This window comes from Odontesthes bonariensis, chromosome 1, assembly GCF_027942865.1.
Source record: "Odontesthes bonariensis isolate fOdoBon6 chromosome 1, fOdoBon6.hap1, whole genome shotgun sequence".
In the NCBI taxonomy this organism is placed as follows: domain Eukaryota; kingdom Metazoa; phylum Chordata; class Actinopteri; order Atheriniformes; family Atherinopsidae; genus Odontesthes; species Odontesthes bonariensis.
This window is the reverse complement of record NC_134506.1, coordinates 15,902,569-15,928,039: the sequence shown is the minus strand read 5'-3', so window position 1 is coordinate 15,928,039 and position 25,471 is coordinate 15,902,569. Positions and strand designations below refer to the sequence as shown.

The window sequence follows — 25,471 nt, the reverse complement described above, 5'->3', positions numbered from 1 at the left end:
GCTGCCATGGCTGTTTACAATATGTAAAAAAAAAAAGATACTAAGTCATTTCAATTTAGTTTAATCAAGTGAGTTTTTCAATGTGCAGAAAGCTCTTTCTTCTTCTCTGGTGGCTGTAGTTCAGAAGCAAGAGAGCGATTGTTTTTCAATCAGAAGGTTACAGGTTTAATCCTTCATTTCTAGAGACTCTAAACCCCCATCCCATCGTGTTCTTCACTCGTAAGTTACTTTGGTTAAAAGTATTTGATAAATACATCTACTCTGCTGTAATCTTTTAAACCCTTTGTTTGACCTGCGCTCATTGGAATTAAATTTTCTCAGTAACTACTTCATTTCAGCTTGTTAGTACCCATTAAAGAGCGATCAGTTTTTGAATTGCTAATTCCTCATTTAGCGCACACTGAGTCAGTCCCAACTTGACATGTTCGGAACATTTCTCGAAACTTAACACGTCATTGCACCCAAGAGCAAATAGAGTATCACAAACAGAGCTAATCTCAGAAGAATATTTGGACAAAACTTGATGTCAATAAATAGGGGATATAGCTGTGTAAATATAGTAGATATAGAAGTTGCAAATAACTTTACAACAAAAATGAAATATCAGAGACTGAAGTTAGTCCAGATGATAAAGATTCATAAAGGGAATATGATGAAAACAAGATCATATTGGAAACAAATATTTATAGTTAGTTCCTGAATGATTTATATTAAACTTACAACCAGTGGGTGGAGTGAGTAATACATGAAACCCGTTTAGGGAATGTTCAGCCATCCAGCAACAACTTATTGATGCCTTAAAAACAGAAAACATTTTTCTTAGGACACAAAGTGAACTGAATCCTCTTCCCTCACAGTTTAAAATCTTTGGGTATAACACGAGGACTTGCAGAATAGGATTTTGAGCAATCGCAGACAGAAACAAAACATATCAGGCCTGTTATCCTCACAAGGGCAAAACACACTAAAGCTGCTTTCAGACATGAACACAGTGACAGTGTGGTCTGTTTTTTTTTTGGGCTGCAAAGACATTATGCTGCTTGTGTTTTCTTTTTTTTTCTCACCAGCTATTTTCTGGTGAAAAATGTCAGGGAAGACTCAGTGATGACCACTGTTGGTGTTTAGTTGGTGTTGGTGTGTTGGAACTTTTACTATTTCCAGAGCATTATTAACATTTTCCAATTTTACTGTGGGGCAGCACACCAGTGAATATTGCTGACATTTGAGTTTGCACATGCCACCACTCCAGAACATCACAAGGACTTTTCAGAATGCCATGTGTGAAAATGGCTCAAATAGCTTTTTTCCTTGCTTTTACTTTGTTCGCAGCCAAGCTTGTGCTAACTTCTCATTATAGCTTCTGCTAGTTTCTCATTTTAATGATTTGTAACATTTTCAGACCCTTGCAAATTAGCTGTACAGCCCCATCCTGCTATTCAGAATTGGCTACTCCAATTTTCTACATGGAGCATACAGGATGTCTGACCTCGGCTTTCAGAGAATGAAGGACGTGTTCTGTATATTCAAAGCAGGGATCTTATTGATTAATGATTTATCTTATGATTTATCTCTTGTAACACATTAAGCAAACAAACAACAACAAACAAAAAATCTTGAGGACATAATTAAAAGGGTTAAACACTTGATTTTTATCAGAGGGCATCTAAAAATACCACAAGTTCTTAAGCTTATTTAACACATTCAAGGCACATTTTAATTGATACAATGTGAAGAGTTTGTCCGTATTGTGTTATTTCAGACAAGCTTACTAAAAATGAGTTAGGCTATTTTAAAGATTGAGCATGGGTTGTTTATTGGGAGGAGGAGCTGCCTATTCAAACCAATTAGTGTGCTGACAGAGAAGGATGAGTTCCCTGACCTCTCTACCCTTGAAGCTGTAAATACAGCAAATATACTGAACAGAGAGATAAGACATGTGAATGAGGCAAAGACGTTTGTATTTCAACCAACTCATGTTGAAAACTGAACCAAGTGGTAGAGCAGGCCTGTAATGTGTCTGGACTGCTATACACCAAACCAACAATCAGCTATTGGGGACGTCAGAAGCATCTGTGAACGTCTGTTTGGTGTGATATATGTAAAGCTCTATCAGAATCTGCCAATCTTTGTTATTTTCATGTTGAATCAGGGCCAGATCTGTCAGTGAGAAAATTCCCTGATTGGCCATTTAGTGCAGTAAATGAAACCCATAATTTCACGAGCCATTAACTGTTTTCATTTTTAATCATTGTGCATAAATGCTTAATAAAAACATACGTTTACAAAACAATCCACATGACACACATTTAAAAAAGGCTTACTGAGCTAGAAACATTGCTTTTTTCAAGAGATCTAGCTACTTTTCTTTTTGGTTTCATCTTGTATAAATCCAATGAACAGAGATCTGTAATGTGGGAGACTGTCACAATAGCTTTGTCACTTATCAGAGCCCTATTGCCAAAGATGCCAGACAAGCCACACTTTGTCACACCTCTGAATATGTTTTGATCAATTCAAAGCCATGAAAATACAGCACGGTACTGTGATTTACCACTGCTGCACTTTCATAGATTGACAAATCTTAATATAGCTAATTTAGCCTATTGACAGAATCTAGAAACTGATTGATTATTTCCAATTTTTGGGACATTGACTACCTTCTAACAGAAAGTACTTGATGGATGTTGCACTGCTAGCATTACTTGCAAGAGATTGAAAGCTTGAAAGATTAGCTGCGTGGAGTTAAAGGGCTTTTTGAATTTACATCGTAACTATAGTTTCAAGGAACAACATCAAGTGTTGGACAGAAAAACAGAATGTTGATTCAGTGTTAGTTTGTGCACAACAGTTATATTTGATTCAGCAGTGATTGAGAGTTGCCATTTAGGGTTGAGTTGTCTAGTCAATATCAAGAAAGGAAAAAGATAACGCTGTAATTTGGCTCATAAAAAAAAAAGCCTGATTTAAAAAGTTGACCTTTGCATTGAGAAAAAAAAAAACAAGAACTGAAAAATCATAGTAAGTAAGTAAGTAAGTAAGTAAATGTTTATTTATATAGCACATTTACAAGCGGCAGAGCCGCACCAAAGTGCTTTACAGTCAAAAAGTGCTAAAAAGTGCATGGAGGAAGAGAAAAAAGAAACAAAAGAAAATATCAAATAATAGATAAAAAGGGCTAGAGAACAGTGACTGGTGGAGATTTAAAATAAGAAAAAGGAAAAGAAAAACATTTAATAAGGCAACCAGGGGACACTATATGCAAGTGTTTAAAAACAAGGGAGGACCCTAACCAAAGGCCAGTTTAAAAAGGTGGGTTTTTATCAGGGATTTAAAACTATCTACCGAATCGGCTGCGCGGATGTGGAGGGGGAGACGGTTCCAGAGAGTGGGGGCCACTATGGCAAAGGCTCTGTCATCTTTTGATTTTAGCCTGGACCTAGGCACTTCCAGAAGCAGTTGGTCGGCTGAACGAAGTGCTCTAGGGGGGATGTGACGGTGGAGGAGGTCGGACAGATATGAGGGGGCCAAGCCATGGAGGGATTTGTGGACTATGAGTAGCAGTTTGAAATTGATACGGAAGTGAATAGGGAGCCAGTGGAGTGATGCAAGGACCGGGGTGATGTGTTCACGTTTTTTAGTGCGGGTGAGGAGACGGGCGGCAGAGTTTTGAACCAGCTGCAGACGGTGGATTTGGGATTTGTCAATGCCAGTGTAAAGGGCATTGCAGTAGTTTTTTGCATAGGACTGCACGGTGGTGTGGTGGTTAGCACCGTCGCCTCACAGCGAGAGGGTTCAACTCCCGGCAGGGGGCCTTTCTGTGTGGAGTTTGCATGTTCTCCCCTTGTGTGCGTGGATTCTCTCTGGGTACTCCAGCTTCCTCCCACTGTCCAAAAACATGCATGTTAGCGTAATTGGTGGTTCTAAAATTGTCCTTAGGAGTGAGTGTGTGGTTGTTTGTCTCTGTGTGGCCCTGTGATGGACTGGCGGCCTGTCCAGGGAGTACCCAGCCTCTCGCCCGATGACCGCTGGGATAGTCTCCAGGCCCCCTGCAATCCGACCGACCGATTCAGCGAGTGTAGAAAATGGATGGATGAAACATCATAAAAAGGCAAACAACTAGTGAAGCAAGTCAAAAATGCTGAAAACTTTGTTGTTTTTCTTCAGTGGCTGTTTTTAGTGCTCGGCAAAGCATGGTACCGTAAGATAGGGTTTGAACAAAGTACCTCTGAGACTGATCAGTGTGACATTAGTTTTACAAATTATGATTTCAATAAAATTGAAATGTTGACTTTACATTCTATTGCTAAATAAAAGGTAATGATCGGTTAAGATATTTCATCCTGAGACGGGGACATATCTCTGGACCCCAACATTCCTACACTTATCAGAAAAAAAGAAAAAAACCCACAACTGGGTCGTGAGTCTAAGTAAACTGTTACAATACACATCCCTCAAACTTACATATGTACAGCTACACATAATGAGTGCAAACATACACCTGCCAACTCCTTTCCAGCTCACACATTTTAAAGGTACACATTTTATCTTTAATCTGTACAGAAACTGAAATGCCATGTTCGTGCCTAAGTCAATAACAGCGTGTAATTCCATCTAAAACACAACCTGTAAATATTTCTATCTTGCAGTCATTAGACAAATAAGATGCAAAATAGAATAATAGAATAGAATAGAACTACTTTATTCATCCCAGCTGGGAAATTATTTTGCAGTAGCAGCGTACAGACAGTAAAAATAAAAATAAGAATAGAAATAAAATAAATAAAATAAAATAAAAAATAAAAATAAAATAGATATAATAAAAATATATGTACATCAAAGTGCAACAATGCAGTTGTGCGGTTATGCAGTTATGGTATTGAGATACCATAATGACACTTAACTGTTATTGTACAGGGTGATGGCATGTGGCAGGAAAGATTTCCTGTATCTGTCCCTTCGACAGCGGAGCTGAAGCAGTCTGTGTGAGATGTTCACTTCCAATCTTTAGAGATGCTGATATAGGTGTAAATGTTTATTTATCAGGATGAAAAGTTCAGCTCCTGCCAATCTCTTTGCTGAGCAAGGCTAACTGCCTCAGGTCTAGATACCAAAATAAATTCAGAATGTATCTTTTAATCTAACTCCTTAGTAAGGAAGCATGTGAGTGTAACTGCCTCAAATTTAATTTAACCCCTTAAGATCTAAAGTATAGTAAAGTATAGTATACCTACACACATTTTCAGGTGCTGCCTCTTTGCTTAGTAGATTTGGGGGATTTGAAATATAGAAAAATATTTGAAGCAGTGAAACTCATATTCAAATAGTGTTTTGAAGTATAATCACCTTTCAGTGACAATGGTTTTGTCTAAAGCTACAATGTAAAATATGGCGGCCATTCAAATTAAGCTTTGAGCAAATAGAGACCAGAACTAGTTGCTTTAGCAGTCAGTGTACCTTTGGATTTAGAATCAAGAGCCTATGGATATGTGAAGAGATGCAGCACATTTTATGAAAACATGTCTCTCTCATCCTTAAAAAAAGAATATGGTTACGTGCACTAATATTCTTAACCCTCCCCCTCACCTTAATGGCTTTCAACATTGTCCTCTCTGTTTTCTTGCATTTGCTTCCTCTCTTGCACTCTTTTGTTCTTCCCTCCTTGGGGCTATCGGCTTGCCCTGACTGTGGCATAATGGAAATAAATTGTTCCATTAGGAGCATTTATTTCTGCCATCAGGTCAGCCACACTGAGTTATTAATGGACATTGCCTTGACTTTGATTAAGATGAAAGTTGAAAAAAATTTTATGAAAAAACTCACCGGTGGCATTTCATCGAACACAGTTTCTGTAGTTAGAGGTGTGTTCACGCACACAGAGAAAAAAGAGAACAGAATGAGGAAAGGCATATCATAGGAGGTCCTCAGCCTAATCTTAAAGGTAGAGAGGGTGTCTGCTTCCCTGACATTTACTGACAGCTGGTACTACAAGAGAGGGGCCTGATAACTGAAGGCTCTGCCTCCCATTCTACATTTAGAAACTCTATGAACCACAAGTAAACCTGCAGTTTAAGAGCAAAGTGCTCTGTTGGGAAAATATTCCCCTATGAGATTTTTAAGATATGATGGAGCTTGGTCATTAAGAGCGTTAGATGTGAGGAGAGGAATTTTAAATTATATTCTGAATTTAACTGGGAGCCAATGAAGAGAAGCTAAAACTGGAGAAATATGATCTCTCCTGTTAGTTCTCATCAGAACTCTGGCTGCAGAATTTTGGATCAGCTGGAGGCTTTTCAGAGAATTTGTGTGACAGCCCAATAATAAAAAATTACAGTGGTCCAATCTTGATGTAACGACTGTACGGACTAGTTTTTCTGCATAACTCTGAGACAGGATGTTTCTGATTTTGGCAATATTACCAAGGTGAAAGAAGGCAGTCCTAGAAACCTGTTTTATATGTTCGTCAAAGGATAGATTCTGATCAAAATAAACTCCAAGGTTCCTCACTGTAGAACTAGAAGCCAAGGCAGTGGGTGAGATCCATGCACTCACATTACACCCAGCATGTCCAAAGTAATTTTCAGGGAGTGAAAGGGTTAGCTTGTTCTCCAGCCCCACTTTCATCTCTGAAGTGTTGTGGCCATGTTCTCCAATTGACTCCAGGTGCCATTTCACCCCCTGCCCTACTTTCTGAATAGCAGCAGCGGTTACATGCACTTTGCCCACACTGTAAAAACAGATTTGCTAACTCAACTTGACTCAGTCTAGATCAGGGATGTCAAAGTCAAATACACCGAGGGCCAAAAAAACAAATTTGTTACAAGCCGAGGGCCGGACTGGTTCAATGTTTATTAAAACATATTGAAATGATTGCACATAGCCTATTGAACCAAGACCTAACACACTGTATATTATTTAATGATTAAATTAATAAAGCAATATTTTGTTATGGCTCTGTCAGTAACTTCAAGGGAAAACATTTTCAACAGGCAAGCAGCAAAAAATTTAATTGTTTTTAAAAACAAAATATGTTTCTTAATATCAAGATAAATGCATAAATAAAAGTGCATGCATTATAAACTGAAAATGCATTATTGTGCTGCTCTATGATCCTACCGATCACTGCTTTCAAATAGTAAAATAAGAAAATTAAACAATACTTCCTTCAAAGAAAAATCACGTCTTGTAGAAACAAATGTAAGAATTTAACTGAATTAAAAACTGAAAATACGTTACTGCTCTGTGATGCTCACTTATCTGAGGCTTAGCCTGATTACCTCCGTGAACATGCACTCTGCCTCCCACCTGGCTTGAAACCCCCTGTTCTCAGCGTCCACCTTACGTTTAGCCATTTTTGAGGAGGGGGGTAGCTGAAAGTTGATCTCTGCTCTGACTGCTGATGAATAATGAAGCTGCTTGTGCGCGCTTCAGTGACTTCGCGGGCTACCGTTGCATTGTGGGGAATGTAGTGTTGGTGCGTGCAAAACACCAGCGGGCAGCTGTGGCCTGCGGGCCGGTTCTAATAGTAATTAAATATCATCCAGGGGGCCATAGATAATTAATTTGCGGGCCCGATGTGGCCTGGGGCCTTGACTTTGACATATGTGCACTGGAGGGTCAGAGTGCCCACTTCACAAGAGGCCTTCTTATTTAAAGGGCAAGGTCGTTTTTTTTTTTTTAAACCTGGACCTTATTTTTGGCATAAAATACGTTCATCTACTCACCGGTAAAAGTTTGGTGAAAGTCTGCATTCTTCAGACGTTATTTAGATTACTCGAGATCCACGCATATCAATATAACAGGAGTGAACAGGGCATAGACAAAACAGCCTCTAAATAAGGCATTATCTCTCTTTATTTCACCAACACGCCGAATAATTGAATGAACTCGTACTATTGCACTGTTAGTTCAGAGCTGCCATGTTGTTGTTATTAGGGGCTATCGGGGGGCTTTCTACACACGCGTCTAGTAGTATGACGTCACAGAAAACACAAGGTACCAAGCTCTATCGAAACAAAAGATGAAGCAAAACAAACGAGAATATAGCATGAGCTCTTCAAATTACAACGAACTGAACAAAATGCAAATACTGGAACAAAACAAAGCCCAACACAGAAATCAGGACAACTAATTACTGAACCATAAACACACAGTCCGCTGTGGCTCAAGAGGAAGGGCAGTGGTCTGATTGGTGGTACGATTCCAGACTTCCCCAGACCACATGTCAAAGTGTTGCATCTGATGTGTCTATCGGTGTGTGGATTTTTGCTAGAGAAAAAGCACTGCGTAGCCTGTAACACTGTATAGACTAAGACATGCTGTATCAGTGTGTGAATCAGTGAATGTGGCTTGTTGTGTAAAAGAGCATTGAATGGTCAACTAGACAAGAAAAGTGCTATATAAGTACAGCCTATTTACCATTCCTCTGAGTAGCTGATAAGGCAAACTAATCTATCACTATGCATTTATGCATATATGTCCATTAATGTGACTGCCACAGTTAAGTTTCTTGGTTCTGGCTCTACACACATGGATATTGCAGCTTGCATAGCGTAATTTGTGCAAAAACTATGCTTACAGCGACTGCAGGATATGCGAGGCAGCTATGATAAACACCCGTATCCGTAATAAAAAACAAGAATGTTATTGGCCTAGCAGTCTTTCAGGTATTATGTTGGGGAGTTTCACCCACTCCTCCTTTTTTATTCCCCCTCCTTTCCTTTATTAGGTCTAAGATTGAACAAAACAAAAAATGATGTGCTAATCTTGCTTGAAATGTTCAAATGAGTCTTACATCTTTATGCTTTTTGGAGATCAGTTCAGGTATGTTCACTTTGCTGCTAAATAAGAGTATGCTTTCTACCATAAACTCACAGTTAAGGCAACTTTATAGTTTTGTCACACGTTTATGAGTGCAGACAGAGCAGTTGGAAGAGACCCACTATCTAAAGAATCTATCACATTACAGGGCTTTAGTGCAGGATATCAGATCAGACCACATATTGTTTTAAAAACCTGTGTCATCTTTATTCATTTTGATAGGAGTATACGGGCCTTAGTCATGTCTTCTCTTCACCACAATTGTATGTGTGAGTGTGTTGTATGTGCATACGAGTGAGGCTGATCCCATTTATCAGACTAGTTAACCCCTGGCAGCAAGTAGTAATTCGGAGCAGGACACCAGCAGGGGAGGCAGGCACTCGCTCTAATTAAAATCCCCCCTCTATCTACCCACAGACTACCTCCCCTCCTCCGGCAGGAGAGACGATGACCTTCCAACCCTGTTGCTTCCATCTTCCACCTCGGCCGTGCAAACAGCAAGGATACATGGAAACTGTTCTGCTATACAGAAAGTTTGCACCTTAATGCCCAATGCCACTTCAACTTATTAAATAGGAAATCATTTATTTCAATTATATGACTAATTTTAAGTAAAGGACAATTGCAACTCATTGCCCAGTACTAATCCATGGAAGAATTTATAAGTAATCATATACAAAAGTAGCTCGATTGTAATTCTTTTAATCACATGGTACTTGATGACTAACAAAATAGTTGGAAGCCTTGGCCAGAAATGAATTTTGATTGACGACAGATCAGAAAAACAGGGACATTCTTATTATCTTTATATGAAGCAAACGTTTAACAGTTTCACACAAATGATCTTTAGGAGACTGAGTGTTTATCTGCAATAACAGTATTTGCTTTCCCAGGACCATAGAGCTAATCGACATATGATGATGATGCTTTTCCCTTTTCAACCAAGTACGCCTTCACCACACAGTTGACCTTTTCTAATCCTGCCTGTTTTCAGTGTGACATATGATCTTGATGCTGACTCAAAATAAATGTGTCCTTCCTTCACTTGTAAAGTGATGACAGTGAATAAAGTGGCATTAATGTGAATAAGTGTTTGCACTGGTATAAAAGTGTAGAGCTGGCTTTTGTGTGGCGCACAGGGTTCAAAAGGTGGGTTAAGAGCGGGGCAATCTGTCTGCGTGACAGCATCAAAGCAACTGGCACCAATTGTAGTGACAGAGGCGTAGCCACCGCGGCTGTTTGTGAAGGTTACACATGAACCTGCATGTCAGCATGCAGGTACAGGTAAATGTACTAAAGTGTGCACGGAAATATGCACAAATTAGAGGATGAAACTCTTTAACTCTTAAAAGAATATGTCGTGTTTCTGTGCAGCAATCAGTGAAAATAAGAAAGAAACTAGAAATATCTGCATATCTGATATAGACAGAAATCCCAAATTTTGCATCTGTAACTGGCAAAAAGTTGAAAAGGTTTGCAGGTTCTGTGTTAGGGGTTAGGGTTCATATTGTTTACACCTGTGAGGATTAAATGTAAACAATTGCAAAGGAGACTAGGAAAAGTCTGACTGTTAAGCCTCTGAAAAAACTGAAACATTGAGGTAAATATTTTTGACATGGTCACAAAATTTCGAAACACATCCCTCTTTACTTTCACAATTGAGAAAAGTATCGCATCAAACAGGTAAAAATGTGGGTACTAAAAAATCTGAAGTAGCTGTGAGAAATAAAATGGTACTTTTTACTGATCCACTGCACTGACGTGAAACAGAGAGCAATCGAGATGTTGTGAATTAAACAGGAGTGGACCACAAGCTATATTACAAACCCTTTAATCGCCTCTAAATTTAGTGTTTCAGATTTGTGAAATTAAATTAGATTTATAGCAAATATAGATATTGTTTGCATTAATTGATAATTCATTCAGTTTATTTGGAAGATCATATTAAATAACAGGAGTGATGTGCATTTATCCATTATCATATCTATATTCAAGATACAGTCTGAGATACAGACACCATTTTTTAAATTCTGCATATAATGTGTAGATGACCATCATCTGATACTACTGCTGTCAGTCCAAGGTAATTGGGCTCCTCTGTGGGAACAAAACTAATACAGAATGGGAGTTAAACATTTTCTTTTTTAAGTTGTGCTTCTGATTTGTGTAATTTGTATTTCTAATGCTTTTAAGGTATTTGCCAATTTTTCTCCCTCTGCCATATATTTTCATCTAATGCGAGGCCTCTTTAATTCCACAACCACGCTCAATCTGCAGAGCTGGTGCTCTCCATAAGCTGCTGCATGTATGAGATATCTTGTCAAAAAACTGTCAGTGGGAGGTAAGACTTCCCATTCTACACAAGCTGATGTTCAAACAGCAGTTAGAGAGGCAGTCCAAAAAGATGCACTTACAATAATACTCAAGATTTATTAAAAGATTCTGATTTACGTTTGCTTTACTGTCATGACAGTCTTCATTTCTTATCTGCAGTAACTGTTTTCTGTGGGATGGAGGCAAATAGCTTTTCAAGTTGATGCAAAACACTTTGATAGCTGCGCATTTGTAGAGCCAGCACCTCAGTTATTTAGAGTTGTGGTTTTGTGATGATTCACCCGCAGATTTTCTCAGTAATATTACATTTCCTTCACCACAGATTTGATCTATTTTAATCCACTATATTCACCAGCTAGTTGTATCTCTGTATTGTATTCAGCTTTAACATAAACAAGACCGAAGTTCCACATGACATCACACCTGCGGTCACTAAATTAATTTGGACTAATGTGGTTTAGATCCAAAGCTTCTGAAAAATCTTTTCTGACGCTGTTGGTGTCCAACTGATGAGTTCCTTGTAATACCAACAAATGGGGTTATTTGTTATATTTGTATTTTATTTACATAAACTGAAGAGATAGGAGTATGTGTCTGCATGCATGCATATAGAGGGTCACGTCAACATCTCATTTATGTAATGGCTCCACATTTATCGCACCCTGACATGACTGACGGCTGGAAATTACATCACTAGCATTTAAATTGTTGTCCCTCTCTCTGCAAAGTAATGCATACTAAGTGATGCAGATTCCACCAACAAGCCATTTTATACACTTATCCACAGCATCTTTACTCCACCTTCTCAAACACACACATACACACTTTAATCCCCGCCACACTTTCTGTGTTTCATTTTACTATCTTCACAACCTCTCTGTGTCACCGTGACATCCAATTGGCATAATTGAGCCAGGTCAGATGATAAAGAGACCCATAACAATCGATGGAAGTGAAATAAAAAACAGCTTCTAGTTATTACTTTTCTGCTTTTCCTGTTTCAGTTACCTCCTTTCCCTGTACACGGCAGTTTAACAGACTGGGACTGTTGGGTTTATTTGAAGAAAAACTTTGACGTCTATTAAGGAATTAGTGAAGGGACACGAGGCAATGAAAGGGAGGAGAGAGAGGAGGTTCGGCAGTATCAGAGCTGAGATAGATGAGGTGTGACAGGCTGCCACTCTTCTCATCAGCATGGCACAGCTGTCACGGCCCTATTTCAGGAAAATTAAACAGCCTTACGGTAAACTTGCCGGCCTGGGAGGAGGGGCTGCGTGGGCGAGGAGTGTGTTTGTGAAAATGAATAAGCTTAGAGTATGCAGATAGGCTTTCTGCTTCTCTCCTCCCCCAACTTGTTCCCCTCCTTCAAGCACTATCCTCGCCTTTTGACATGATAATGGCTCCAAATTGATGAAGACACTTCACTCTTTCAGTGACAAGTCTACCAGCAAGGGACATAAATGCTTCCTCCACGCCTCCCCATCCATCACTCAACTAGGCCCTCCCTTCCGCCCGCTCGGCAGCCGAGGGGTGGAAACTTGTTTAATCAGCTAATTTGCTCTCCTTTGGCCACCTTTAATGACCATGCCACCTCTGGATTATCTTGTCATCTCATCCACTTAATCAGTGCTGATGAACTGTTCATTAAACTATTAGCCTCTCTTATGTTTTGCCATGCTTAGCAAAGGTTACAGGCCTGTAATTAAAACTAATCTGTTAGGTCACACTTCCCTCTTTAACTTGTGAAATAGAGGCCATGTTGGTAGCATTTTTATGACAACAAAGATGTTTAAATTCCACATTTAAAAAACAAGCAAATAAAATTAATATCCTTGCAACTTTGAGAACATATAGGCAGCATTTATGTGCATAAACTGTGAAAAAACTGTGAAAAAAGTATCTGCAAATATAATATACAAGTGATGAAGATGTTTTCAATACCAGCATATTCATGTGTATGGTTTTTATTTCTTTGTTAATATCACCATAAAAGTGAGTGTTTCCACAGCTGGTGCCATATGTTGTGCCATAAAGGCTGTTGGGGTTTTTTATACTACAACAATTCCTGGTGTTATGTTACCTTCGATTAAAGTAACCCCCTTTGAGTTGTGTCAAACATGTGGAAACATGGAGACAGGTATCAAAAGACTACAACAGACAGAATACTTTTACCTCCTTTCAGAATTTTATATTAGAGAGTCGTAACATCAAAAAACAAATGCCTGATATCGGGCTAGTACCCCTTATGCAACCAAAACAGCTCTATTACCCTTTAAGCGTCCTGTGTCGTCTGGCACAGGACATTGTCAGCAGACTTCTCGGGTTGCGGGATGAGGCCTCTGTGAATCAGGACTTATCCAGTATCTTCCTTGGTTGATTGATTACATTCGGTTTGAAGAATTTTCCTGGTCAAAGCCTTAAGCGCTTTAATTCTGTCATAGAAAATATTCTATCTAATTATCCCTTTATATAAAAACATTTTTAAAACATCAGCAGAGATAGAGTTATGAGGACAAGAAAGCTTTATCTTAGGAATCTGGCGTAGCCATCCAAATTTACCCAGATTGAGAGTCTGCAATGATTAAGCGATTCAGAGAAATATATAGCAGCCCTGATATTTCTTCTTTCTTTAAATGCATCCTCTGAAGTAATAGATTACTTTTTCATCTTTCCTTAACTGAATAAACTTTGGTTGAGCACAATCCGTATCAGGGGACATACATGGTAACTTTCCTTTTTCAGAAACTCATCAAGGCAGAAATGAAAGTATGTATCTCTGTGTTGTGGTGTTGGTGACTTCGATAAAGTACATCAGTCCATCTGCCTCTTCTAAGAGCTCTAGCTCCTTCCTAGCTGTAAGTTAAAGCTACTTTCTTGCTTCTTCAGCAGACCATGCCCCTACAATGTTGGTGAAAGGGTTGTGATGTCTTTAAAAGAATTCATAACATCCAACCTGTTCTGACCTTATATGGCAAATAAAAACTATCGATCCTTCCTCGCTAACACCTACTTTAAAAGACTTATTGTGGAGCTCCATTTCATCTAATCACTTGGCAAAAGAGTCAAGCGTCTAAATAAAGAAAGAATAAATAAAAAAATCTCAGGGCCAACGTGTTGCTCTCACCTTTGCAGATGAAATTACCCGAAAAGCTGTTACAAATCAATATAATCAATGCAATCAGCTAACTGACACAGGCAATCTCCTGCCAGTAAGTAAAAATACCCCCAGCGGAGATCTTTCAATCTCTAGTGCCATAATTGCCCCCGAGGGCGACGTTAGGGTGTAGCATTTTGTACACTTAATTAAATTAGCGAGCTCTGTGGACAGGGTGGGTGGCTGATTTCACAAAGAACGGATAGCCCTGGCTGTGTGCCAGTAATTAAGGCAATACCTTTCTTGATTACGCCAATCCTCCTTAATGAACTCATTATGCATTTTAACCCAAACACTCCCATGAATTAATGGGCACACAGAAAGCTCCTGGATGGAAAGAACGCTCCGATCACAAGTATAAGTCATAACTCATCCACTCAACGGGGTAGACGTAATGTCCATATTTCTCCCTCTTTCAGCTGCAGCCAAGACTAATTTGGACTTGAGTGACAGCAAAAGTTCTGAGTCTGTGCACATAAAGCTTTAAAGAAATAAAATCTCCCGCCTGGCAAGTAACAACACAAACTTACTGGACTACTTTACAAGTTCTCCCTGGACTCACATCTGAATTCAGTGTATTCAAGGGACTTTTGTATGGTCATTTTGCAAAGATAAGATAAACTTACACACCTCATGAGTTCCAAACATATGTGCAAAATGATTTAAAGAGACCTAGGAGCACTGCAAACTGGGAGCAGCTCTACACTGACCCATAATGCTTTGCTAATTAAATAATTCAGTAATTGATTCATAGCCAAATCAATAAAGCCTGCATATAGTTTATTGTGTGAGAGCTAAAGTGTATTTGTCTTTGAGGTCTGGGCTCGGGTTTCAAATGAAACACACACACAACCACACATACATAAGATTAAATACAGCAGTGCTTCTTCCAAAAGTGCATGAAACTGGTGCTAAATTGTAGACAAACATTGAGTTGACCTTGCAAATGTGCTGCATGACATCATTCAGCCCCTCACAGGCAGATGATTTTGAATATAAAAGGTGAGGCCAGAGTGTGACTGTGTGTGTGTTTCTGTGCCTGTCACCCCATAAACACAGCTCTGTCCTATACCCAGTCCCAGGGGAGTCTGGGGTTGGTAGGTGGGCCCAGGGAAGAAATCAGATGGGATATTATTATTTCAAGTGTAATGACTTCTTATGGTGTCTGTGTACTAAAGGGCATATGCATTGTAAATATGTGGCAGGTTGTGTGTATTTATGACTGGTCATATATGTGTGCTTGTGCCTGGAAAGGTAAGAATTACCATTGAAAGTAATTGCAGTTGCAGCGAAGTGTAAGATCTCACTGATCTGAGAGGATGTAAGGGTTGTAAATCCTGCTACATGAGCAGTTTGATTCTTGTTTTCTAGTATGTGTGCACAAATATGGGCAATGGCCAACAGTGCTCAATACTGTCAGATAAGGGTTGCCAGGGGAGACAAGTCTTCTAAAATTGTTACAGTTCAGGCTTTATCATTTTATTTTAAACTGTAGATGAAGAACTCACTTATTAAACTCCACATTTATGATCAAAATCCTTAATTTCTTAAAAATACCATTTTTTTCGCCAACGCAATCATTGGTAATAGAGTAACAGTGATGGACAGTTACTGACATCTAGAGGTGAAAATGGAGATGGCAACCATCTCAGGTGCAACTTCCCAAAAGAAAGCAGAAATCTGCACCCTTCATCAGCTCTTTCTATCTGGGAAAAGCCTTTTCTGCCTTCGACTGTCCTGAATTTGAATGTTTTTACCTATTTGAGGACAACCGATGCGCCGCTGTCTGTACTTGCATCGTAATTTGATCCTTCATTTCTCAAAAGTGCCTTTTCAACAGTACAACTCTATTACATCCCTTTATGGCTGTAATGTGGTGATCTTTACTGCATCTTTATAATGTTTCCAATTCCAACTTTAACGTCACAAGTTATCATTTTAAAGTAAGAATGTTGCATGGTTGCAAGGATTCACTCTCATTCAACCACTGTAGCATTCATGATGATCTTGGGTCTTAAGACTCGCACTGTAATTGAACACCAAATTGTCTCATAATTTCTGACCTCATATACAGATGTACCGACATATCTCCCAACAGCACATTTATCTGAAATGAATTCACCCAAAGTGAATTAGGTGCAGCATTTACCTGGTGACCTTCAAAACAATATTCAACCCCACTAGACAGTAAAGAAGTGTAAAAACTATCATAAAAGCATCGTCTTTATTTGTGATGTGATCTATTCTTGTTGGTTGTACATAAATCGAGCACTTCAAATAAGAACTTGTTGGATGAACATAAAGGAAAAAAAAAAACACATGAAGTAAAGACACAAACATTCTTTCAGCATTAAGTAACTCTGTTTTAATAAATGAATGTTTGAATCGGGTCAACATCATCAGCTAGTGTTGATCAAACGTGATTACGATGGCTGGGTCTCTGTTTGGTTGGGTGGGTGGAACTAAGTTTAGATCAGATGTTACATGAACCAAGGTGAGGTTTACTCGTGTCACATTTCAATGATTCAACAAGACTGACGTAAGTGAAAAATGCCAATTTTACTTGATGCTGAGAGAAAGTTAATTCAACAAGCTAGTGTTTGGGTGTATAAGATGAAAATGGATGTGAGAACTGCTTCACATTTAGGATTCACTGTAGGATGCCATTTTATTTCACAATTATTAAAAAGTATATACAGAGCTACACAATTATTTATTCACCCTGTACTGTGCAGTGAATAAGGGAACATAGTTTTAAAAGGATTTTCAATAATCAAGAGCCCGGTCTTCATAATATCTGAGACCTTCACTAATACACTTAATATATTTCCTACCTGTAGCATCAATCCAGTTTTATTTTGCATTTTACTGCAACAAAAGAGTTTACAGTCACTGGCCATGACCACAATTTGCATTAAATGATAATATATTTGATTTGCGTGTCAACTACGGATCACATACATTCCAACTATTAACTGTACAAGTCAATGATCAATGACAATTTAGCTGTCACATGGTCCTATATCATTGCATTACAGTCACAAAAGCATTCAACTTAAATGCATAAAATATTCCTTTGTCATAAAGTTTTAAAGGTACCGTTTAGATCCATTAAGAAAGACCTGTTGAGATGTGACTGTACCCTGAGAGAACAAAAGTTAGACATCCACACATGGCAGAAAACCAGAAGTAAACAGGAAACGCAAACAATGAACCGTTAAAAAAACCCAAGACCATGAAAAGTGAATTGAAAATGCTATTCTGCAATGCCAGGTACAATAACTCATTTACTTAAGAGTTAAAACATCAAGCAGTTCCACACACTCATGAAAATGTCACTTTCTGTTCTTTGGGTGAGCAAAAATGATGCCTGACCATTTTCCCCACTCCATTTTGTGGAAGAAGAAAGCCAATACTGCATATTATAAAAAGTCAATGCAAACGTGAACAATTGCGATGCGACTATGTGGTGGGATGACTGTAATGGTGGAGCACCTTTGTGTCCGAATGCAATATTGCAGACGAGGAGCACTTAAACTTCTGTCCAGTTCAGGCATAAAGAGAGTGAGAAAAGGTGGGGAGAAAAGCTGAAGCTATGCACTCAAGTTTACAGCACATGTATAACCGAGAAGATGTTACACCCAAAACTGAGAAATCACCATTAAAAAATAATAATGAATGGGAGAGTAAACCTCCTTTGTAGGGAATTCAATCTGATATTTACTGAACTCGGGTAGAATTAATCCCTTTTCTTATTAAAAGGAAGAAAAAAGAAAAACTACAATGTTATCTTACAGGAATGTGTTAGAAATACACACAGAGCATTTCGATCATTACAAGAACGTTTTGGTTGAATTGATGACTATTCAGACTAAAACCCCCCCACATTTGCAAAGCTCGCCAAGATGTGTGGAAATCAGTTCCAAGGCTTTTACACCAAACTCAATAGATAAAAAAAAAAATTGAGCTGGAATTAAGAGGAGTTCATTGAGATGTGCAAAAGGCTCCACATGAAGTGCACCGTGCGCCATCAGACCATGTTGGTTTGGGTGTTCGGGCTGCGACTCTGCAGGTCCTGTACCTGGTCAAGAACCCAGCTGATGTTTGGTCTCTCCTGAGGATTTGAGACCATTATAGAGCTCAGCAGCATCTGCAGGCCCTCTGAGTAACTGAAACAGAAGATTTAGTCAACAAGGAATGGTGCAAACCTTGGTAACAGACTCTAAAGAGGATCAGTGAGAGGGGACAGTGTTATTAGGAAAAGCAGCGATTTCAGTCTGCATTCTCTGCCCCATGTGCTCCCTCCCCTTCCTGAGGACACCTGTGGAAACTGTTTAGGCTGGTTGATAAACTTTCCATCGCATTATCAAGGACAATGGCCTCTGAGACAGTGCTTCATGGACTTACTTGCACACACTCACACGCACACACACACACACGCTCAATGATTAACATACGCAATTCCCACACCTCCTTACCGGTCCCAATGCTTGATGGTGTGTGTATGTGTTGCTTTTTCTTTTTTGTGCTGAGGTTTTTCTCCTCCTCTCCCCTAATGTGGTATTTCTTCTGTCATTCCTCCCTTATCAAATAGATTTGTCTTATTAATGCTTCACTAGGAGGAAAACATTCAAATGGTCTATGAAGACCTATTACCACTGTATAAACCTTAATATTTCCTCTCAGATGAAAGTTTCTTATCCAAGTTAAATAATAGACCTTAAAATATTTCCACTGATTTATAGACGATCGAACGGCTTTTTAAATGCTTCCTCTTAGAGGAAAGCTTATCCATGTTTCTGATCTTATTAATACTTCAGTAGGAGGAAAACTTAGTCATATTCAAATGGTCTATTAAGACCTATTACCACTGTATAAACCTTAATATTTCCTCTCAGATGAAAGTCTTTTAAAGATTTGTTATCATTCATTATATCAACCGTTCTGTTATTAGCTATATTTTTAAATGCCTCCTCTTAGAGGAAAATGTATCCATGTTTGTTAGCTTTTGTTAGTTTACTCAAATGACCTGTTATAGTTATACCAATCCTACTATTAGCTAAATTTACTTTTGCTCTGTTATAGTTATACCAATCTTACTGTTAGCTAAAATGACCTGATTGATGTTCTGTATCTGTATTTCTACGTTAGATTTTTTTGATGCTTTTATTTCTGTATTTCTGTCTGTGTTGTAAAGCACTTTGGATCGCCTTGTTGCTGAAAAGTGCTATATAAATAAATTTCACTTCACTTCACTTCACTAGAGAACTGAATGCGTATACTCTTGTTAAATCTCATTTGAATAAATGGTTAAATAGTACTGTCAACACTGAACACACACCCACTTCATGTTTAAGTATTTTACTGAGTCAACAATGTCTTCCTATCTGCTGCCATTGGTCACTTATTTGCAACTATGTTTTGACGTCTTTGTTTTGTTTTTGCTGCGACAAATTTCTTTTTAATCAACTGTGTAAGTCTTTCATGTCTGCTATGAATGATAACTTTATAAACTCTTCATTTCTTCTTATTCATTACTAATCTGTGTGTTGTAATGATTTTAATTCCTATTCTAATTCTAGATTCTGTTATTGGGGTGACTCTTTCACACCTGTCCACGGACTATCTGCCACATTTACGATGATGATCATTAGTGTGTACTGTCCCGGTCAAATATGTTAATAAAATAGAGAAAGATTTTTTTAAATACATCACAAACATCAACCACGGGATTGTCATCAGTTACTGAGTATATTTTCATCAAAATGAGGAAACGTGTCTGGAAGAGACCTGAGTTCATACACAACTAAAGCAACTTAAACATAATAAACAATCTGTAATTTTGTTACATCTGATATAACTGTACTGAAGTGGACTGCATACTACCAATGGACAGTAAATGCAAAGGGTTTTTAAGTGGATGAAAATTTTGGTTATTCTATTTGCTGCTAATATGCAATTAGTCCTAAAATCCACTCCATGGACACTTAAGAATTACTGCAGTCTTACAACTATTAAATACAATCACAGAAAGGGACACATCAATGGGAAAATTAGCGTCACTGGTTAAATACTGACCTGCAAGTTGGTGGGATAGTCACTGGGTTCTGGACAGCCAAAGCAACACTGTCCCCTTTCTGAAACACCAGATCATATGGTCCCTCCAACATCATCATGCAGTACAGTACGCAGCCGAGGGACTGGAGGAGTACAGGAAAACCACAGACAATCAAAAAGAACTCATTTAGTCACAGAACAAACAAGTCATTTTCATCTGACATTTCAGAGATACGGTAACCTCACGAGACTGTAGAGAACACTACTGGGAACAGGATAAAGCCAAGAGGGAAGAAGACTCCAATGCCTTACCCAGATATCGGTGCGCTCATCTATGATGCAGTGGCTCTCTACGTTAAAGAGCTCCGGAGCCCTGTATGAAATAGTGCACCGCTGGGCTGCCCAGTCCTGTATGGTCATGGCTTCTCTGGATCCTTTAACCTGTAATAGAGTCAGTTTTCAAAAAGTTATCTTATTAAGGAAATGATCGATTAGAGTCTATAATGTTAAAATAATAAGCCTTTAAACACACTGTCTTTACAACAGCTTAATATCAAAAGACTGCACGATGTTTGGCTATCTCAGGGATGCTCAAGTACTTTCTTGTCACTCTCACTTGAAACACAAATGTGATAAAAACAAACCTGCATAGCCAAAAGACACCAACAAAAATTAAATTATCTTTATTCACCAATAAAAAAAAAAAGTGATGCGGAAAAAAATGAATAAATTGTTGAAAGAATTTGAAATAAGAGGAGTAAAAAAAGAATAAATCTGCAACTGAAGCAAAAACCATAACATGTTTCATGTTTTAATATGAACCCCTCACAACAAAACTTGTGATTCTATTTGTTGTAATTTTTACATTGGTGAATCATCAAGAAAATAAATGGCTGTACTCTAAGAAATGACAGATGATGTACTTCAATGACATGAACCTCATCATTTGAATATGAGCCATCTAGAGGCAGAAATTCAGACACCTTAGAAAAACATGAAACAGTTTGGTTATTCACATTCACCTACACAAGGACTTGACTGTGAACAACTTAACCACACTTTTGTGTTCAAAGCTATATGTAGAACAGATAAGAGGAAGGTGACCTCGGAGTCAGTGACTAACTGCGGTTTTAATATGTTACCGACTGCGTCTGGTGCTTATCTAGTGATCAGTGAAATCTTTCATACATCCTGCACCCTTACCTCAATTCTTGCACGGTTCATTGAACCGAGATCCATCAAAACTGGTTTGTCACCTTCATCCAGAAGCACGTTTGTTGGCTTCAGATCTCTGTCAAATCATAGCACATTTCATGCGTTCAGATGTGGGTGAATTTGTTAAACATTGGATCTCTTTGCCCCATATTGGGAGAAGATGCTGAATGACTAGTCACATTACACAGACTAAATTTATATGAACTGCAAAATTATCTCCAGCAAATCACACATGGGTGACTCAAGTGATAACGAGCACAGTGACCAAACGTTAGCACATTCTATAGGATTTTATTTTCTGTTTCTTTTTTCTGAAACTAGGGCTTTGTGCCTATCTTTATGCCCTGATTCACACAGCACATGAATATGTTTTGGGGATAAAATTAAGTCGCGTTTTGCTGACGTTGACGAATATGTAAAAGTAATCATGGCTGCTGGACCTCAACATTTCCAGCCTCAGGGATCCGGCATAACTAAGCTGTTAAGATTAGTTTTATCCTTCAAGTTGATTTAGTGACAAAGGAATATTTCCAGGAGAAGGCAAACATCCAGTTTGAAATCGTTTAAGGCCCCGCAGTTGCATCCAGATCGGATGCAAACATGCAGTCTCAAATGTTATTCTTGAAAATGCACTACCCATCCTTTCAGCACTACGTTCTTGTGAGTCAGCCTTTACCCTTATTATTGGTAGAATAAAAACAAAAGCGCATTAAGTGGCTTTCACAAAAACCCACCGAAATTCCCCACCACTGAGAAAGATATACAGATCTAAGCATTCCTGACAGCGACTAAGTCCTCCGCCATATTACAATTTGGTCAAACGGATCACATTTTTTTTGCAGTAATGTGTTCTTTTTTTTCCTCGGTCTACCACATGTCCCACTTAGCAAGGGTTGAGTGGAAATACAGGTCAGCGGAAAGCAGAATGAAGCTCCCACCACTTGCACAGTAAATGGAAAACGTGCTGATATGTTTGTACACTACCTTACCCATTAATAATTAAGAGATTTAACTGGGGCACTGGGCAAAAAAATTCTGCAAGAAGTCCTGAGCGAATGCTGCGGATACATGCCACCATCCAGAAAAATCTCTAGAGCATTTGGGGACTTCAGTGCATGCGTGAAAACGGCCAGGATTAATCTCTCTTTTTAACAGATCAGGTGTGTTCCATGAAAAAAAAAAAAAAAAAAAAAAAAGAGCCTCAACAGGGTCCAACAGAACCAACGGTGAGTTACACACCTAAAAAATAATATAGACAGACAATGTTCCAGATGACACATTGATTATCAGCTTGGTGTGTAATGGATCAATAGAGAACCTTTAAAAATAATTTCTTTCTTTCTTTAAAAGTCTACAAGCAAAAATGTCTGTCACATGAAACTGCTCATCATTAGATTTTTGAGGTTCTTGTATAAAAAGACATTTAACCTCAGGAAACTAATGGGAATAGGCCTTGGCGAGCATGTAGACATATGGAAGCTTGTGGAAAACTACATACACTGCAGTCTCAAGCACATTGAAAGTGAGCTTATAAATTCGCATTCAACATTGCTTTACCTGTGGGCATAGCCTTTTTCATGAATAGCCTTCAGTCCAGAGCAGATCCCCCGGAAGATTTGTAAAATCTGTTTTTCTGGCATTGAGCTCCCCTTGTCTCTTATCTTCTCCAGAACAGACCACAGACTTCCTTTCTGTTCACACATACATACACAAGCAAATCAGAATTGGAGAATTTCCCCCAATGTTGTTTTGATGTAGCTGCTGCCACTTACTCTAATATAAGGCAGAAGCAGCCAGGCCTCAGTCTTGCCTCCATGATCAACAAACGAGTACGCAACCAAGCTCAAGACGTTGGGATGATTAAACAGCTGATGCATTTCCACTTCTGTCTGAGCTTCATGGCGACCTTCACGGTCATGACAAAGGATCCTCTTCAGGGCATAGAAGTGCCCATCTTTGACCCCCTCTACCAGATCAACATAACTGAACCCACTGAGCGGAGGTCACAGAAAGGGAGAGAGTTTAGAAACAGCATCCGGACGCAGAGCAGGACTTTAAGGATAAGAGTGGTAATATTCTATATTTGTTTCTGTTCAGAAATCTCATAAAAAGCCTAAATTAACATGCACTTAACATGTCTGTTTCACTGTTTTGTGGCTTCCCTTGATGTCAGAGACTCTCATTCCTGCTAAAAATCATCTTTGAAATATACAATTTTGTTTTCAAGCTGTAATAGTGTAGGTTACTCCTTGTGTAACTAGCTGTGGCACCGTGGACAGTACCTGCACGTTTTGTATTTTTAATTAGTTATATTAAAAATATAAAGCATTAGCACACTTATCCATACTTTTGTAGTTTAATGACGACGACAACATATCACACAAGAATGTCATCTTACCCTTCGTCTAGTTTCTGGACAAAGTAATATTTTTTGTTATCAATAGTGATGGAGCCACGGGAGCATATGCACAGGGTCTGTCCCATCTTGACTGGTACATTGTTTAACCCCAAACTTTGAAGGGCCTATAAGAACAAACAACGTATTATAGAGACAGCGTGACATGTAGAAAGGTAAGTTGTTGTCTAAAACGTTTATCACTGACAGCAAACTGCGAAATGTTCGCCCAGTGACTTAATAAGATAGCAAAAAGAGTGCCAGACTACGAACGTTAGCTCACACAGCACATCAACAATATCGATGGTTGATAGGACAGTAAACAGTTGCGTTATCTTATTATTCTTACCAGCTTTATTTTCACCAAGTTAGCTTGCTGTCATTATTTGTATTTTTTATTTTTTTTGTTGCTGCGGTGGCGGCGTTTCTGCTGCTTCTTCTGCTTCTTCTGCTTCTTCTTCTTCTTCTTCCGGTATTAATTGGCGGGTGGCAAACAACGTTGTGGTGCATTACTGCCACCAACTGATAAGGAGTATGGATGAAGACAGCCAGCCAAAAAAAACAAACAAATAGAAAAAACACTGATCACCTATGTTCTTTTAATCAGACCAGATAATGCCAGATGATAAAATATGATTTCATAATAACATACATCAACTCAACTGTCTACAAGTTCAAACTGCACTTTTATTTCCCTAAGTCTTTCAATCATCTTTATCCTTCCAGTGTCATATTTCTTACACTTAATCATAACATGTTCTATTGTTTCTTCTTGATTAAAAAAAAAATCACATCTACCCGAGTCATGTTTACACATTACGTACAGTATTTTTAAAAAAAAAATTTTCTATACAATTTTATTTTTTACTTTGTCATGATATGTGTCCAGTCTGAACAAAGCCCAGTGCATTACAATAAACTCCAACACAGACTGGAGAACAAAAAAAACATCAAAATAACCCCACAAGTACAGTATTTATTATTAAGCCCAGCGTTTCCCAATTTCTTCTGTTTCTTCCAGTCCATCACACTTCTCCCACTGTCCTTTTCTCTCTTCTTCTCATTGCTGCTGCCATCTTTCCTTCATTCTACTCTTAATTATACTTTGTTCTTCTATTTTACTATAGGTCACTGTTAAAGCTATGGTAGGTAATCCTAGAGAGCTAGCAAGAGAGCTAGCAAGATTCGAAAGTGGCCCCTCCTCTAAGCTCCAACCGCCCCCCCCCCCCCCATGCTTCATCCAAAGCCACGCCCCCACAAACTTGAACGCGCATCTGACGCTGGGACTCTGACGACATGTCTCACTCACCTGTAAGTAAACTATATTACTATTGCAACGATTATTTAAAAGAAAAAGAAAAAAAGTACCGTAGTATGTCTCTGCACACCCAGAGGCTGCAGATTCAGCTCTCCAGCTAGCATGTCATGGTTGGCTGCTATGATAAACACCGTCCCCCATTACCCCCACGCCATTGTTAGAAGAGGGAACTCTCAAATGT

At 38.7% G+C, this 25,471-nt stretch overlaps 1 protein-coding gene across 1 annotated transcript; it reads right to left on the bottom strand.

Moving 5' to 3' along the window:
- Positions 1 to 16,515: 16,515 nt before the first annotated feature.
- stk16 (serine/threonine kinase 16) lies at positions 16,516 to 24,461 on the bottom strand. The gene is made up of 8 exons (XM_075483655.1): positions 24,322 to 24,461; positions 23,976 to 24,100; positions 23,350 to 23,569; positions 23,135 to 23,268; positions 21,566 to 21,653; positions 20,675 to 20,803; positions 20,384 to 20,505; positions 16,516 to 18,474 (listed from the first exon to the last, which is right to left on the bottom strand). The coding sequence occupies exons 2-8, from the start codon at positions 24,059 to 24,061 to the stop codon at positions 18,336 to 18,338; spliced, it is 918 nt and encodes a 305-aa protein (XP_075339770.1). The 5' UTR covers positions 24,062 to 24,100; positions 24,322 to 24,461; the 3' UTR covers positions 16,516 to 18,335.
- Between the last annotated feature and the right edge of the window lie 1,010 nt (positions 24,462 to 25,471).

What these genes read in the sequence shown, in the direction of transcription:
- stk16 (XM_075483655.1), bottom strand. Translation starts at nt 24,061, where the DNA reads ATGGGACAGACCCTGTGCATATGCTCCCGTGGCTCCATCACTATTGAT. An exon ending in TGAACCGTGCAAGAATTGAG is followed by an intron (nt 20,804 to 21,565) that starts GTAAGGGTGCAG and finishes ACTCTATTACAG; the next exon opens with GTTAAAGGATCCAGAGAAGC. An exon ending in ATGAGCGCACCGATATCTGG is followed by an intron (nt 20,506 to 20,674) that starts GTAAGGCATTGG and finishes GTACTCCTCCAG; the next exon opens with TCCCTCGGCTGCGTACTGTA.